The sequence below is a fragment of the Phyllostomus hastatus genome, unplaced genomic scaffold (genome assembly GCF_019186645.2).
Source record: "Phyllostomus hastatus isolate PE091 unplaced genomic scaffold, TTU_PhHast_1.1 phas_scaffold_21, whole genome shotgun sequence".
NCBI classification, from domain to species: Eukaryota; Metazoa; Chordata; class Mammalia; order Chiroptera; family Phyllostomidae; genus Phyllostomus; species Phyllostomus hastatus.
Genome location: NW_025334017.1, coordinates 21,730,277 through 21,749,036, shown reverse-complemented (window position 1 = coordinate 21,749,036; position 18,760 = coordinate 21,730,277). Strand labels below are relative to the sequence as shown.

Sequence of the window (18,760 nt, the reverse complement as noted above, 5' to 3'; positions counted from 1 at the left end):
GCATATCTTCACTGGCTTGAGAGCACTTTAAAGATACTGTTCCAATGTTGTCTTCTGTCCTCTACAGTTGTTAATGAGAAACCTGTATTCATTCAAATTACTGTAAACCTATACATAATGTGTCTTCTTGTAGCTGCTTTCAAGATGTCTAAAAGATTTACCTTTGTTTTTCAGTATTTTAATCACAGGTGTTTCTTTCACTTTATCCTCAAAGATAAACATTCTTAGAATTGGATGAATTTCATGGATATGCAAAAGCCTATTTCTTTTTACAAATCTGGGAATTTCATAAGGTTTCTGCAGTTATTTGTTCATTTTTTTTCTGCCCAAATCTTCTCCTTTCCTTCCGGACCTCCAATTACACATCAGTAAAACATTTTGCCCCATAGCCGCAGAGGCTCTCATCCTTTTCTAAACACCTTTTTTCCCTCTGGTTTTCAAAGTCAGTAATTTCTATGTTCAATGTTCAAGTTCAGTGATTCTTTCTTCTGTCATATGCAAGCCACCTCGAAGCCCAGGTGGCATAGTTTTGCTCTTTCAGATATTGAGTTTTCAATTCTGAAATTCCCTTCAATTCTTTTTACATTTTCCATTGCAAATTCTTTCTTTTTTTATTCAGTGTGCTTTCCTTTATACCTCATGAAAAAAAATGATAATAGCTGCTTTAAAGTTTTTCTCAATTCAATTACTTTAGAACAAATTGGACATATTCATTTATGTTATTAGTTTTTGCTTTTTGTCCCCAGAATACATAGAAATAATCAATGGAATGAATGGAGTGTTGTGGGCTTTTGTGATAAAGAATCTAAAAGGGTGTGAATCTGTCTCTCTACAGTCTACTTGTTTAGAGCTGCCATACAAAGTTGAGCAGCTTAAAACAACATAAATTTCTCATTTCACGGTTCTGGAGATTAGAGTCCCTAATCAATTTATCAGCACACAATCCTTCCTCTGAATAGAATCCATTTCGTTCTTCATTGCTTCTGGTGGCAGCCAGAAATCCTTGTAATCTTCAGCTTGCAGATGCATTAGTCCAATCTCTGCCTGCATTTTCACAAGGCACTCTTTTCCCATTGTGTTTTCACATCGACTCTCTGTGTGTGTCTATATCCACACTTCCCATTTTTATAAGAAAATCAGTCACATTAGATTATGGCTTACGGCTTTCCCTAATGACATCTTTTTTAACATGATTACCTCTGTAATGACTGTATTGCCAAGTAAAGTCATGCACTGAAATACTGGGGGTTAGGAGTTCAAAGTATCTTTTGGGAGGGAACAATTCAGCCCATAACAATTTCCCTTCCTTTTGCAAATATTTTTAAGCAAATGTTGGAAAGAGCATTCAGGAAATAATCTATGAAAGTGTTAATTATTTCATAATTATTCTTTCCGATACTACTGTGGAACATAATAGAATAATAATTATGTGCATTTTTATGTGCATTTAAGCCATTTTTAATATATAGTAGTTCCAATGTTTTCAACATGCACAAATAAATATAAAAATTAAACAAACTGTATAGAACACAGTACAGGGAAAGAGAAGAAGAGAGAAAAGATGAACTGTGGTATCAGTGAGGAGGCGGCTCTATAAGATATAGTGGGGTATATGAACACACTTTAAAAAATATATTTTAAGTACTGGCTTAAACCCACTAATTCTGGGATAAACATAGACTTATTAATATTGACCTGTCAGATCCAATAATATTCTAAAAAGTATTCTTTTAAAAATAAGATTTCAGCTCTGGCCAGGTTGCTCGGTTAGAGTGTTGTCCTGATATGGCAAGGTTGTGAGTTTGATTCCTAGTCAGGGCACAAATAAGAACCAATTGATGAATGCATAAATAAGTGGAACAAGAAATCAATCTCTCTCTCTCTCTCCTTCTCTCTCTCGCGCTCACCCCCCACTCTTGCTTCCTCTCTTTCACTAAAATCAAGGAATAAAAATTTAAAATTTTTCAACTAGTATACAACATTGATAAACTATATACTACAGTCTTCTTGAGGTCAAATAAACAACTATTAAATTCTACGCAATTAATAATGTGAACAGACCTAGGTGATTCAAATTCATATTAAATTCCAAAACTGCAGAATACAACATGTTTGGCCTACACCAACCGAAATGTTGTATTAACAAAATGCCTTTTTAAAATAGTAAACAGTGCTCTTAAAAAAATAGTACATGTTGAGCAAAAGAAGTTCAGAGTGACAATATGACTGAATATTACACTTGACCACTTCAACAGACTCTCACACTCTGATGGTAAAGTGGTTCGTCAGTGTTTAAATATTTTACATCTGCAACTGATTTCATTCCACCAGCCAAAAGATGCATTTACGCTGCCACCATTATATTTTCAGAAGAGTTTAAATTACAAAACTTGAGAGAGCTTCAAAGCAATTCTTAATCTGGCCATTCTGATCTTGATGGCCTTGTTAAAAATAATTTAGGACACTTAATAGAAAAGAAACCCTGAAACAAAATGGAAAACAATTGTTCCTAAATCACATTATTTTAAATTTCCTTTCATAAATCAAATGTACCAACCTGGAGGTTCGAGCATTTTATCTCAAGTGACTCTAGGTCAACGTGAAGACAGACAACAAATGAATGTCTTGTATCAGGTGCTGTGGTGAGTAGTTTTTGAGATGTAACTGCTAGAGTAGAAGTACAACCCATAGGATCCACAAGGCAAAGTGTCACTTGTTTTCCAAAAAGGGTGTATATGCTGAAATGATGCAAGCTGATCGTCCAAGGAAAAGCATCGCCTGATAAAGGAGACAAAAGAGGGTGGGGAAGCACACATACAAAATGGTAGTTAATTGTCACTTGATAGTAAGTTGTCTGTTGTCTAAATCTGAATTATAAAACATTTAATACAGCATCATTAAAAGCAAGTAATATAGACTAATGTGTTAAACAATCTGTATGCTACATTACCTTCTAAAATTATGTATGTTTGTATTTATTATAACATACTACTATATCAATAATTATATACATTGTAAACACACAGAAATGGACATGAGGGAAATGAGGTAGAAATACACACAGAAGTTCTAACCTCCTCTTCCTTTAACCCAGTGCATTGTATTGTACAACTACTGAGGGGGTACGCATTACCTTAAGAGATCAAGAGAATGTGTTAAATTAGGAAAATGCAATAACCTTTGCATGGATTCACTGCAATCCCAGATCTGGCCATGGAATGAAGAGAGGAAAAGAATAAACAATCTGCTATAGTGTATTGCATGACCTGCACCAGAATCATGCAAGTGCTTTATTTAAAATACAGATTCTGTTGTTTTTTTCTTACTTCGATCTACTTAATCAGAATCTCTGGTGGTGAGGCCCAACATACATTTCACAACCTGCCTGTGGGGATTTTCAAGTATAATGTTACTCTTATATAAAATATACTTAATAAAAATATAAGCATTGATAAAGTTCAGGATTAAGAGCAAAATTTCTTTCTTTTATACTGTTTTCTTACTAGAGATTAATTCATTAATATAAATTTGTGAGATAAAACCATCTTTTTTATTATAGCTATAGAAAAACTACTTTGTGATATAATTTTATAAATATACTCAGCTTAGAATATCTATAAACATTTGTTTCTATGATGCCAATTTGATGGAAAATATGTTCCTTATAACTTGTATTTTTGAATTTGTAACTCTACTACCTGTCAGTATATACTCCATAGTATAAACTTCTATTTAAGTAAGTAGCTCGATTATTTTTAAAAATGAAAATATTTATATACATTCTAATTAGAAAGGTACTAGAACCCTATTAAAGATAATTTAGAAAACAAAAATGATAAACATCAAGACCAGTCAGAATCTACCTTCTGCCCTCTGACTCCCAATAATAAGCCCTATTAACTGTTAAATTTCCTTGAAGTCTTTTTTTCTCCCAATAGTGCTGAACATGCCCACAGAGAATTAGAACCAGGATCACATTCTAGTTTAGTTTCACATTATTTTTCAGTGCCAAAAAAGTGAATTATTAAGTTCATAATACAAAAAATGCATATATTAAAGAACTTTAAATATGCATTTGTGTCATTATAGGTGATAATAAATGCTACAAGTAAATTCTCATAAATTTGAACATTCAAAATGTCTTGACCAAATGTAGTTTATAAAATTAAAATCAGAAACTTTGAACTTGAGACTTGGATAATAAACTCACATAGTAGTCTATTGTAGACTACTCAATAGCTTCAATGGAAACAATGAGAAATGCATAATAATATGTGGTCAGCACTGTGGTAAACTGCCTGTTTTAAGTCTTAAAATATTTTGCCCCCAAGAAAAAATGACAAACTTTAAATCATCTGTAACTAATTTTAAAATTATTTTAAAACCTATACAAAGTTCCATACTATTTACAAAATAAAGGCTTTGCCAAATTTGTCTTTAAAAATTTTGGAATAACTTCAGGTTACATATTTTAAAACGTAGTAAGCTATATATAGTTTTCAAATTTTATGTTATCTAAGAAATGCTAAATTGTGTTTATCTTGCAATGAAGGGCACCATGTTTAAATTTGTTAAATTGAAAAAAAAATCCCAAATCACGCAGGTACTATCTCAGATATGTGTCTCTCCATCTAACTTTGGAATCAGAACAATAAATAGAAATTGGGTACATCATATTCTAAGTCTTTAAAATAACCTTTTAAGTTAATATTTTATGTTCATTTATTTAGCATGCTAGTTGTCTTTTTAAAAAAGCACAATCTACCTTAAAGATGAGGACTCCCACAATTAAACATTATGAAAAACTTTACCAAACACAAGCCATTATCTACACAAATATTCCCTTTACACACACATATATGTACACATGCACAAATAAAACCTTCCTCTTCTATTTTTGTCCCTTATGTTCCACAATCCAGTATGACTCAGGTAGGTTTTTATTTCAAATACAAAAGAGGCTAATAAAAAATATTTTACTACCTATTTTGAGGGTTAACACTTTCAAGATAGATACACTATACTCCACAAATACTTATAAATGAGCCAAAATTTCTGATAGTTTGCCAAACCACTTAGCACTTAATTAATTTAAAGACAGTTAAATAAAACATTCTTTAATTCTAAATAATGTTAATTAAGAAATGGGTACTTTCATGGAATAAAGGCATTAGAAATGATAAAAAGTGTAATCAATTTTCCTAGCAGAGAACAGCTGAAATGCCTGGAGAACAATAAAAATGAGCAAACCACAGTTTTATTTGTTCTGTAACCAAGATTCTACATTTCAAACAAAATACTGTTTTGTATCAAATAATGTAAATATTCAAGAGAATATTAACTAATCAGATCCAGCAATACATTAAAAAGATCATTCAGAATGATCAAGTGGGATTTATTCTGGGGATGCAAGGTTGGTACAATATATGCAAAACAAGTACATCACATAAGCAAGATGAAGGAATAAAGTCATATGCTCATATGAATAGATGCAGCAAAAGAATTCAATAAAATCCAGCAACCACTTATGGTAAAAAAAAACAACAAAAAAAAAACACCTCACCAAAGAAGGAATAAAGAGAATATACCTCAACATAATAAAGGCCATATATGAAAAACCCAACCCAACATCATACTCAACAGGCAAAAACACTGGCGTTCCCTTAAGATTGGGAACAAGATAGGGATGTCTGCTTTCACCTCTCTTACTCAACATAATACTCCAGTCCTAGCCACAGCAATCAGACAAGATGATGAAATAAAAGGCATCCAATTTGAAAAGGAGAAAGTAAAACTGTCATTATTAGCAAATGACATGATATTGTGCATAGGAAACCCGAAAGACTCCACCTTCAAATTACTAGATCTAATAAATGAACCTGGCAAAGTAGAAGGGTACAAAATTAACATTGAGAAATGAGTGGCATTTTTATACACAAATGATAAACTATCAGAACAAGAAATTAAGAAATCAATCCAATTTACTATTGCAACAACAACAACAACGAAGGTACATAGGAATTCATAGGAAATTCAACCAAGGAGGTAAAGACAAGCACTTGCAAAATTGTAAGATACTGAAGAAAGACATCGAGGAAGATTCCACATTGTAAGTGGAAGCACATACAATGTTCATTGATAGGAAAAGTTAACACCATTAAAATATCCATACTATCCAAAGCAATCTAGAGATTACACACAATTTCTATTAGAATACCATTGGTATATCTCACAGAAATAGAATAAATATTCCAATAATTTATATGGAACTACAAAAGACCCCAAATAGCCTCAGCAATCTTGAGAAAGAAGAACTAAGTTGGAGGTACCACACTACCTGGTATCAAACTATACTACAGTTTGGTAGGCCAAGGTAAACAAAACAGCATGGCATTGGCAAAAGAACAGGCATACAAATCAATGGAACAAAAGAGAGCCCAGAAATAAACCCACACCTTTATGGTCAATTAATATTTGACAAAGGAGGCAAGAATATACAATGGAGTAAAAATAAGTCTCTTCAATAAATGATGTTGAAAAAATTAGATACATGCAAAAAAAAGAAAAAGAAAAAGAAACTAGACCACCAACTTACCCCACACACGAAAACAAACTCAAAATGGATTAAAGACTTAAATGTATGTTGCAAAACCATAAAACCCCTAGAAGAAAACATAGGCAGTAAAATCTCAGACATTTCTCATAGCAATATTTTTGCCAATATATCTCTAAGGCAAGGGAAACAAAAAAGATAAACAAAATGGAATACATTAAACCAAAAAGCTTTTGCACAGCAAAAGATAGCATCAACAATATGAAAACAGAGCCCACTGAATAGGAGAACATGTATGACAATGACAATCTTACAAGGGGCTAATTCCTAAAATATATAAAGAACTTGTACAACTCAACATGAAGAACATAAACAACTCAATTAAAAATGGGAAAGGGGCTCTGACTGGTGTGGCTCAGGGAGTTGGGTGTCACACTGACAACTGAAATGTCTCTGGTTCAGTTCTCAATCGGGGCAGAGGCACATGGCTGGGGTTATGGGCTGGGTCTCCATTTGGGTGTGACCAAGAGGCAGTGATTGATGTTTCTCTCACACATCTATGTTGCTCTTCCCCTCTCTCTCCCTCTTTTCCCCTTTCTCTAACAAATAAAAAAAAATGTTAATGGTAAAAGGACCTGGATAAATACTTCAACAAAGAGGATATACACATGGCCAACAGACATATGAAAAAATGCAGAAGGTCACTAATCATCAGTGAAGTGCATATTAAAACCACAATGAGATATCACCTCAGCCTGTCAGAATGGCCATTATCAATAAATCAACAAGCAAGTGCTGGCGAGGTTGTGGAGAAAAGGGAACCCCTGGGCACTGTTGGTGAGAATGAAGGCTGGTGTAGCCATTACGGAAAACAGTATGTAGTTAACTCAAAATATTAAAAATAGAACTGCCTTTTGACCCAGCAATTGCACTTCTGGGAATTTATCCAAAGAAACCAGAAACACTACTTCAAAAGAATGCCCGCACTGCTACGTTCATTGCAGCTTATTGCAATAGCCAAGATCTGGAAACAGTTGAGTGCCCATCAGTAGGTGAGTGGATAAAAACAGCAGTGGTACATTTACACAGTGGAATACTACTTGGAAAAAAATACAATAAAAATTCATTAAAAAAAAGAAGAATGAAGAATTTCTATGCATAATAACCAAAAAGATAATCACATTATTAAAGTTAAAAACAAAAGACAAAAAACAAATTGCAGAACTACTTCTAGTAATAATGGGAGAGTTAAGATGTCATGTGGATTTTTCTCTTGGTATAAGTGTAAAAAAAAACCCAAAGTTTTAAGTTTAAATATAGTTACATTAAAAAAAAAGCAGTGGTATATTTATATAGTGGAACACTACTTGGCCACTAAAAAGAATGAAATTTTACCCTTTGCATGGATGGACCTGGAGAACATTATGCTAAGTGAGATAAGCCAGTCAAAGGAAGATAAATACCATATGCTCTCACTTACCTGTAGAATCTAGTGAACAAAATTAACTAACAAACAAAATATAAACAGAGGCATGGATACATGGAACAGACTGAGAGCTGGCAAAAAGAAGGGGGTTTGGATGAAAGAAGGTGAAGGAATGAAGCAAATCTACATCACAGAAACAGCCAGCAGTGCAGTGCTCACCAGAGAAAAAGCAGGGGTGGGGTGAGGCATAAGAGGGCAAAGGAGGGATAAATGAGGACGGAAACAGACCTTGCTTTAGGCGGTGAGTACATGATGCAGCGTACAAATGATCTTTTATTGAGTTGTACACTTGAAACCTGTATGGTTTTGTGACCCAATGTCACCCCAATAAATTTAATAAAAATAAGTAAATAAAATAACCTCAGTTTCGTCCTTAGGAAATAAGAAAAAAATGAGATGAAAAGAAACCAAAGCCAAGCAAGTAGAAAAAAGAAATGATAAAAATTAGAACAGAAATCAATGGCATAAAAAACACACAAAAAAATCAATCAAACCAAAAAGTTTTTTCTATGAATAGATGAGCAACCTCACAATCTTTTAGGTAGGCTAACCACAAAGGATAAAATTTTAAAAAGGGAGAGAACCCCCATATTAACAAAATCAGAAATAAAAGAAATATTACATCTACCCCCCAAAATTAAAAAGAATATAGAAGCATTATTACAAACAACTCTACATGTCCCAATATATTAGACAACTTAGATGAATGAGCAACTTTAAGCGGGCATTACTACTGGGGAGATGCTGTTCAAGGGCACACACTTGCAACCAGAAGGTGAGTATGCTCTGGAGATCTAATGCACGGTGCAGTGATTACAGTGAACACATGTTTCATAGACTTCACAGTTGCTGGGACGAGATCTCATGTTCTCATCACCAAAAATAATAATGATAATAATAGTAATGTGACTTCACAGTAGTGCTAGCTAGTGCTACAGGGGTAATCATATTGCAATATACAAATGTATCAAATCAATGTTTTATAATGTAAACTTACAGAAGGTTATGTCAATTATAATTAAATAAATAACAAATTTAATGAGAACATATTACCTTGATATCATTTTTAAAGTACACATTTTAAGATCTTAAGAAAATATAAATTACACAGTTTATTTGAAAAAGGTGATAAGCAAAAATACAACAGCATACTGACCTGCCATATTGCTTTTGTCTTTAAAATAAGTGTGTGGGGGGTAGAAAATGTAAAACTGATTAACAGGAAAGAAAGAAATAAAGGGAGATTCCTTTTCCAGCCTTTAAAAGCCAGATAACCCACAGCGAAACAAACGAAAGAAGAGGCTGGATATTAGCTACTTAGAAGAAAACAATGTCTATAGCAATGCAATATAGTAACTACATTTAGGCAATTCAAGAGCTTAATTTCATTTCTAATATATATCATGGTTTTTAACAGATTTATTTTTAAAACAACAACATCAAGGACAAATCTGAAGCTCTCTTCTGAGTTCCCTCTTTTCCCTAAGGAATCCCATTTACATGTGATATAAACTAAAGTCAAAGACACTCAGTAAAACTGGAAGAAACTATTACAGCAGTATATCACCATCTTTCAGAACAAGTAGAAATTATAATGATCAAACTATGACATTTTAAAAATATAAAATGGAACAATAAATGTAAACTACTAAGGCAAACCAGAATTACACAAAAAAATAGTCCTCGTGTTTTTCATAAGTGCTCAATGATCTTCACCTCAGGTTTTATTAAAACTCACTAAATCCAATAGCAGCAAAGTTTTAATTTATTTTTCATAGGTGTTCAACGATTTTCACATCAGTTTCTATTAAAATTCACTAAATCCAACAACAGCAAAGTTTTAATTTATAAATGATCTCAATATTCCATTTCTGTCAAAATATTTTACTAAAGTCACAGGCAAATCTTTCAAAGAAGAAAAAACAAACCTCTGCTAGGCACAGTGTAGAAACCCATCTGCTCGGAGGTGTGAGCTGGATGTAGCAAATTACATCTGCAGGCCTTACTGCAAGTGCTCCCTAATGAAACTCAAGATGTTGATTTTTGACCCAAACACCCTACACAGATTGAATCTGGCTATATTAGAGTATATTAGAGATAATCTCTCCCTTCCCCTGGCAATTGAAATCAGATGACACATTTCAACACACAGTTCCTCATTTTAAACTTTAGAGGTCTAAGTTCAGTATAGAATGAGCTTCAAATCCATGAAAACCCATCTTCTTTATCCTATGGACCACCTCTGTAATGGTAGGGTTTTGTTTTGTTTTTTTTTTTTTCCCAAATTGAACTAACTAGGAATTCTTTTTCCATTATTTATGAACCTGAAGACAAGTTAAAAGCTGACTTTCATTTTTTTTCTCCTATAGCAACCAAAGAGTTTGCTGAATATGCTATTTACTAAATAGCATAGGCTACAATTACTTATCGAGCTCCAATTTTGTGCCATGTATTGTGATAGATGACAAGAATGGAAGTGAACAAGATAGATATATTTCCTGCCCTTTTCACACTACTAGGGGGTGCAAACGGTAAACAAAAATTATTCAGATGAGGATGGGAAAAGTGATGAGTCAGGTACAATGAGAGCAGAGAACAGGGGGACCTGACAAGTGAAATACCCTGAAACATAAAAAATGAGAAAGGATCAAGGAGGAAGGCACATTTGTAGCACATGCTAAGGCCCTGATATACGACAGAGCTGTGCTTGTTCCAAGAACAGAGAAGAAGCTACAGAGGCAGTGGGTGGGCAGCACACAGGAATTCGGGAACTGAGGAACACTAGGGGTCTGAAGGAATATCAGCAGAAACAGAAAGTAAGGAGTTATGGCCAAGATGGAGGCGAAGGTAGATATGTTTTACTTCCTCACACAAGGCAAAGAAGGATAACAACCAAATAAAAAGCAAAAACCAATTAGAACCTCCAAAAAAATCAAACAGTATGGACGTCCAACAACCAAGGAGTTAAGGAAGAAACATTCATCCAGTAGGAGGGGTGGAGACAGGCGAGAACGCTCAGGAAGGCAGCAGCTGGCAGACGGCAGCTGGTAGACCGGGTGGTCCCACATTCATGTGCAGATAAGCAGAGCAGAAGACCTGGGGAGAAAACTACGCGTGGGAAGCTAAAGCCTCAAAACCTCTGGCTGTAAAAAAACTGTGGGGTTGCACGGCAGGATAAACTCCCAGTCTAATAAGAGAGTTTGTTGCAGAGACATAGGATCCTAAAACATACACAAGCTTACCTACCCAGGAATGAGCACCTGAAAGGGCACATTCGCTTGTGGGAAGAGAGGGAAGTGATGGAAGATGGGGTGAGAGCTGAGCAAGAGGCATTGTTACCTCTCTGACCCTTCCCCCACACACAGTGCCACAAAGCAGCAAAGAGGGTCGCCTTGCCCAGCTGAAAGCTGTACCCTTTACAATGTAACAGGCTGGCTGAGACAAAGAAATATGGCTCAAATGAAAGAATAGATCAAAACTTCAGAAAAAGAATTAAGTGAAGAGGAGATAGCCAACCTATCAGATGCAGAGTTCAAAACACTGGTAATCAGGATGCTCACAGAAAGTGAGTATGGTTACAAAACAAAGGAAGAAATGAAGGCTATGCTAAGTGAAATAAAGGAAAATACACAGGGAAACAACAGTGATGGGAAGGAAATCGGGACTCAAATCAACAATTTGGAACAAAAGGAAGAAATAAACATCCAACCAGAACAGAATAAAGAAACAAGAATTCAAAAAAAAAAAAAAATGAGGAGAGGCTTAGGAATCTCTGGGACAACTTTAAATGTTCCAACATCCGAATCACAGGGGTGCCAGAAGCAGAAGAGGAAGAGCAAGAAATTGAAAACTGCTTTTAAAATATAATGAGGGAAAACTTCCCCAATCTGGTGAAGGAACTAGACATGGAAAGACACTCAGAGAGTTCCAAATAATCAGAATCCAAGAAGAAATACATCAAGACACATCAGAATTACATTACCCAAGATTAAAGATAAGGAGATAAACTTAAAAGCAACAAGAGAAAAGGAGACAGTTATCTACAAAGGAGTGCCCCTAATGTTATCAGCTGATTTCTCAAAAGAAACCTTACAGGTAAGAAGGGGCTGGAAAGAAGTATTCAAAGTTATGAAAGGCAAGAACCTATATCCAAGATTACTCTATCCAGCAAAACTATCATTTAGAAACTTCAAAGGGCAGATAAAGTGCTTCCCAGCTAAAGTCAAATTAAAGGAGTTCATTATCACCAAGCCCTTATTATATAAAATGTTGAAGGCACTTATCTAAGAAATAGAAGATCAAAAACTATGAACAGTAAAATGACAATAAACTCAAAACTATCAACAACAGAACCTAAAAAACAAAAACAAAAACTAAGCAAACAACTAGAAAAGGAACAGAATCACAGAAATGGAGATCACAGTTAGGGTTATCAGTGGGGAGGTGCAGGGAGAATGGGGGAAAAGGTACAGGGAATAAGAAGCATAATTGATAGGTACAAAACAGACAGGGAGAGGTTAAGAATAGTATAGGAAATGGAGAAGCCAAAGAACTTAAATGTACGGCCCATGGACATGAACTAACAAGGGGGAGATACTGGGGGTAGGGGCAGATGAGGAGCAAAGGGGAATAAAGGAGAGAAAAAATGGGACAACTGTAATAGCATAATCAATAAGGTATACTTTAAAAAAGACAGTGGGTGGGCAATTGTTAGCAGTGGGAGGGAGAGTGGCAGAAAAAATGGGGGTGGGCAGAGCCAACTCATACAGTTTCCTGTTGGTCATGTTAAGGATTTTAAATTTACCCAAAGATTGATGGGAAACCATGGAAGGGATTTCAGACAATAATAACTAAACTATATGACAAAGGCAGAGGGGTTAGAATTTCCTTTTGTCAGTAGAAAAGGGGGAAGAAAGAAGACTCAGGAAGAGGAACCTCTTGTGGCAAGGTTACTAAGAATTCTAAAGTAAGGAGTGTCCAAGAGAGACTGACAGATTTAAAAATTGTTTGACAGGGGTGCACCAGTACTATTTCCACCTTTAGTAAAAAATCTTCAGTGAACTCTATTCTTTAACGCTTAATGTAAGTGGATATTATAAAGGAACTGAAGTAAGTGAAGAGTTTTATTTTTATTTCAAAGACAGGGTTCCATACCTGGTTCCAAAACCACAGCAGTGTAAGAAAGCAGGATGGAATAATGTGAATGGAAAACAGCAGATTGGAAACCAGGCCATGAAATTTGGAAATCTTTCTTAGATATTAAAAACTATAATGGCTTTTACTGATCAGTTGTCATGTGACAGATACTTAAAGTACCCATACATTATCTGATTTAATCCTCACAACCTTTTCAAAAAGACACTAAATTTGTTTAGTGCATGACTCCTGTCCGTGGCCTGTAAAATATGAGAGAGCAGACACAATCTATGTCTGGTTCAAATCTGTGTTCTGTGTCTGTCATATGGTAGATGCTCGACAAATACCTGATGAGTAAATGGGTCAGATATGTAGGTAGATGGGAAGATGAAGAGTCAGAAATAGGCTACAGGAATGAGCAGTATAGTGAAGAGAGATGGCTGATGAAAACATCAGCCTAGGTTTTAGAAATATATAAAAATAAATAAATTTCCTTGGCTGGTGTAGCTCAGTGGATTGAGCGCGGGCTGCAAACGTAAGTGTCACAGGTTCAATTCCCAGTCAGGGCACATGCCTGGGTTGCAGGCCATGACCCCCAGCAACCGCACATTGATGTTTCTCTCTATCTCCCTCCCTTCCCTCTCTAAAAATAAATAAATAAAATCTTTAAAAATAAATAAATAAATAAATTTCCTACAAAATTCTGGGCCAAATAGCTCCCTTATCAATAAAGATGAGTATTATGTGTCAAGGCTTACTGAAGTCAAATTTATGTTTCCTTCGGATGTTTCAGAATATAGAGAAAGCTTGAAGACATGAATAAAATGTTCCCATTTTATTTTTGTTCTTGTTGCATTTTAATGATTATCTTAAATTGAACAAGACACAAATAAATGGAAAGATAATCTATGCTCATAGACTAGAATAATATTACCCAAATAATATGGAAAAAATCCATATTACCCAAAGCAATCTACATATTCAATGCAATCCTTATAAAAAATCTATTGGCATTTTTCACAGAATGATAATAATAAGCAATTGTAAAATGTACATGGAACCACAAAAGACCCCAAGTAGCCAAAGCCCAATTGAGAAATAAGAACAAGCCTAGATGCATCACATTTCCTGATTTTAAACTATATCATGAAGCTATAGTAATCAAAATAGTATATGGTATTGGCATAAAAACAACACAGAGATGAATGAAACAGAACAGAGTCAACAAATAAACCCATGTATATATGGCCAATTAATTAAGGACAAAAGGGACAAGAACATGCAATGGGGAAAGGATAGTGTTTTCAGTAAATGGTACTGGGAAAACTCAACGATCACACATGCAAAGGAATGCCAATGGGTCCTTATCTCACTCCATACACAAAAATGAACTCCAAGTAGGTCAAAGACTTGATCATATAAGGCTCCTACGAGAAAACATAGGGAGTAAGCTTCTTGACATTGGTCTTTGCAATCTTTTTTTGGGTTTGGCACTAAAAGAAAAAGCACCAAAAGAAGTCAGACTACATAAAACTAAAAAGCTTCAGTGAAGTGAAGGATATCATCAACAAGATGAAAAGACAACTTACGAAATAGAAGAAAGTATTTGCAAATCAACTATCTGATAATGCCTTTAATATTCAAAAAAATACAAAGAATTCATACACTCATACAGCTCTGTAGCAAACACACACACACACACACACACACACACACTCACACTCCAATTAAAAAACAATCAGGCAGTCGGTATTAGAAAAACACCATAAGAGAAATCTAATGAACAAAATAAACTAACGAAAAAAAAATGAAGTAGACACATGGAAATACGGAACAGACTGAGAGCAGACAGGGGCGGGGGGAGGGAGATAAGGGTGGAAAGGAGAAGAGTCTAGTCAAAGAACATGTATGAATGACCCACAGACATGGACAGTGGTGTGGGGACTGACTGTGGGAGTGGGGTGAGATGGGCACAGGAGGGCAAAGAAGGAAAAACTGGGACAAATAACAGAATAACAATAAAAAACATCCATATGCCTGTGGCATGCAATTGTCTTTTAAATTTAATTTGGCAGTACTGAGTCTTAAATCTGTGAATATAGTAACTTTTTCTTTAAAATGTACCACTAGAAGATACATTTTTAAGAAGGAAAAAATGTTCTTAATCATTAAAGAAGAAGTCACTGTGTCACCATTAAGACAGACATGTTTCAAGAGAACTTTCCTTCTAGAAAGTTTCTCTCTTATTTTGTAATGAGTTTCAAGATTTCTCTTGGAATGAGTTTTGCTGGTCGGAGCACAGAGCACAATTTTTGTTTCAGTCATTTTGAGGTTTATTATTGTTTTATTATCAGAAGTTAATTCTAAATGTCTCTGTTTTATAGAACAAACATAATTTTTTGAAATCATCAAAAATAATAAGTGAAAAATGGGCAAAGGAACTGAATAGAAATTTTTCCAGAGTAGACATACAGTGGCCAAACGGCGCATGAAAAGGTGCGAAACCTCACCAGTTATCAGGAAAATGCAAGTCAAACCACAACATCCTCCCACACCTGTTTAGATGGTTATTATAAAAAAAGAGAAAAGTGTTGGCAAGGATAGATATAGAAAAAAGGGAACCTTTGTGCACTATTGTTGGGAATGTAAATAAGCACAGGCATTACGAAAAAACAGTATAGAGATTTTCCTCAAAAATTGAAAAATAGTACAACAACATGATCCAGCAATTGCACTTCTGGGTTGGCATCTGAAGGAAATGAAATCACCATCTCAAAGTGCTGTCTGCACCTCCATGTTCATTACAGCATTATTTATAACAGCCAAAACACATAAACAAACTAAGTGTCCATCAATGGAAGAATGGATAAAGAAAATGTCACACACACACACACACACACACACACACACAGTATTATTTAAGCAGAAAAAAGGAGTAAATCATGCCATTTGTGAGAACATGGCTGCACCTCAAGGGTATTATGCTAAGTGAAATCAGTCAAACAGAGAAAGACAAATATAACCTGGTCTAACTTCTTTGTGGAATAAAAAAAAAAACAAAAAACACCTCAATAGATATAGACCCTGGATTGGCTGGTTTCTGCCAAAGGTAAGAGGTGGGCACATGAGCAAACTGGCTGACGATGGTCAAAGAATACAAACTTCCAGATATAAGATAAATTGTGGAGATGATGTAAGGCATGATGACTAAAGTTAGCCATACTGTAATGGATATTTAAAAACTGCTAAGATGGTAGGTCTTGAAAGTTCACATCACAAGAAAAGAAGTTTGTAATATGTGTGGTAACGGGTGTTAACTAAACTTACTGTAGTAATCATTTTGCAATATATCTATATCAAACAATCATGCTGTACACCTAAAATTTATACACTGTTATATGCCAACTGTATCTCAATAAAACTGGAAAAATAAATAATGCTGAATAATAAAAAGATTACACTTTGTGCCATAATTCCTGTTTAACAAAACAAAAAGTGCATAAAATATATATTATGTATATAAGTGTTATATACATACAATACACTAGAATATTTCCATCAAAATAAAAGGTGTGAAGCATACAACCTTAGTTACATAGGAAACTTTATTCTTTTCAGTCCATTCCTTCTTCAGTCTATGTAATTGGTTTAAATAAATTATGATTTTAATAGAAGACAAAGAGTAAGGGAAAAGTACTTCTCAGAGATTGTGATGACAAGGAAAAGAGGGAAAAAAAGAAAGTTTTAATTGGAAACATGGTCTTCAATAACCACAAGAGTAAAATGGCGGGATTAATACTGAAACTTAAAAGTCAAAGTTGTTTTACATAGTAGAAAATAGACAATGAGTCACTGAGTTCTATTTTTACTTAAATTATCCTGACTTTGTTGTTTGCAGAGAAAGACTATGAAGGTATATATCCATCCTCTCCCTCCCATACTTCTCAAATAGTTTTCAGTACAACACTGTGTATTTGTGTTATCTGACTTGTGTTGACTTTCTCTGAAAGTATTGTAATGTGGGAAAGTATTGTAATGAGGACTTCCACATCTTTTAGTCCTTATCTCACCAGATCTCTGCTACAATAGTTCTTCCATAACACTATTTCTCATGATTTTCCTTTATTTACCTTACCTGTTATTTGCAGTTTCTAACACAGAGTATTCCCTTCCTTCCTATCCAATAAACATTAGTGTTCTCCCCTTTTCTACCTACATTTTACTTACCTGTCACTATATACATTTTTCATGGTTTTCCCAGCTATCATTGTACATCTCTAGCAAAGACCTCTCTTTTGAGCTCTGGTCTCATATATGCAACAGCTCATTAGGTGTATTTATTTGAATGTCTCACAAGCAATTCACAGTATGTTCCAGCCTAAATTCATCCGTTTCGCCTTACACATCTAAACATAAAGCTTTATTTATAATCGAAATACTAGCTACACAAACATCTACATAGACATCCTAGTTAGGAACCACAGTGCCATTCTACACATTTACTACTTCACTATTCATAACTAATCCAATCACAATGTTTTGCTAGTTTTGGGTTAAAACTTCTCTACTCTTCCCATTCTCTCCATCATCCTGGTTCTGACAATTATATTTCTAAACAACCACAACAACCGACTGCATTATCTAACTAACCTCCCTCCCTCCAGTTTTCCTACCTACTTCTGCACCCCTCCTACCCTCCAAAAATATCCTCTATACCATGGGCATCAAACTCATTTTTCACCAGGTGCCAAATCAGCCTCGCAGTTCCCTTCAAAGGGCTGAATGTACTTTTAGGACTGTGTACATGTAACTACTCCTTAACTAGGGGCAAGGAGTTCTACATTCAGCTGTTTGAAGGCATCCACAAGGCTGATGTGGCCCTCGGTGAAAATGAGTTTGACACCCTGCTCTACACTTACTAAAAACACACTCACTGAGTAAAAATGAACCGAACAGAAAACAATAGTATCAGGAAAGAGTCTACTCTAGAAAGAGTTTACTCTAGAAAGGAGTAAAACAGGAAAATGATATAGATTTAGGCACATTCTATATCTAGTTGAACATGAATGACTAAAATACCTATGTAAATTCCGAAACCAGCCAAAAGACAGTGAGACAAAATATATAAATCCAAAAGCACTATAAGGAGAGGGCATGATGGGAGGTAAAAATTATCACAAAAATTTTAAACACAGAAATATAATAGATAAAGGATAAGTGACTGAGACCCAGAGGGGTTAGATATAAGCTAAAACTAATTCATGACCTCTATCCTTGGCAGGTTCTAATACTCAAGTATGTCTGAAAAAGACAATGCAGAGTGGCACTGAAGCCTGGAGGACTAGATGAAAATTCAAAAACCGAGTAAATAGACCTCCAGATTCTTTCTCCATTTATGCACAGATACAAGGATAAAGAGTACACTATTATTTACACACATGCATCAAAGCATTATACACACACATTTTTTAATAAACACCCTTTAAAATGAAGAAAAAAGTTAAATTTGTGGTTCTTAATAAAAAGTTAAAATCTACAGTTTTTTAATAACTAAAAAAGATGTAAATATGTGAACTAATCTACTT

At 34.7% G+C, this 18,760-nt stretch overlaps 1 protein-coding gene across 2 annotated transcripts in view; it reads right to left on the bottom strand.

The window, feature by feature from the left end:
• The window catches only part of VPS13B (vacuolar protein sorting 13 homolog B), a 699,511-nt gene that overhangs the window by 373,209 nt on the left and 307,542 nt on the right, over nucleotides 1-18,760 (bottom strand). For both annotated transcript variants that reach the window (XM_045861171.1, XM_045861172.1), the window contains exon 24: nucleotides 2,558-2,778. In XM_045861171.1, coding sequence (XP_045717127.1) covers nucleotides 2,558-2,778 — 221 coding nt within the window. The remainder of the gene's footprint in view (nucleotides 1-2,557; nucleotides 2,779-18,760) is intronic.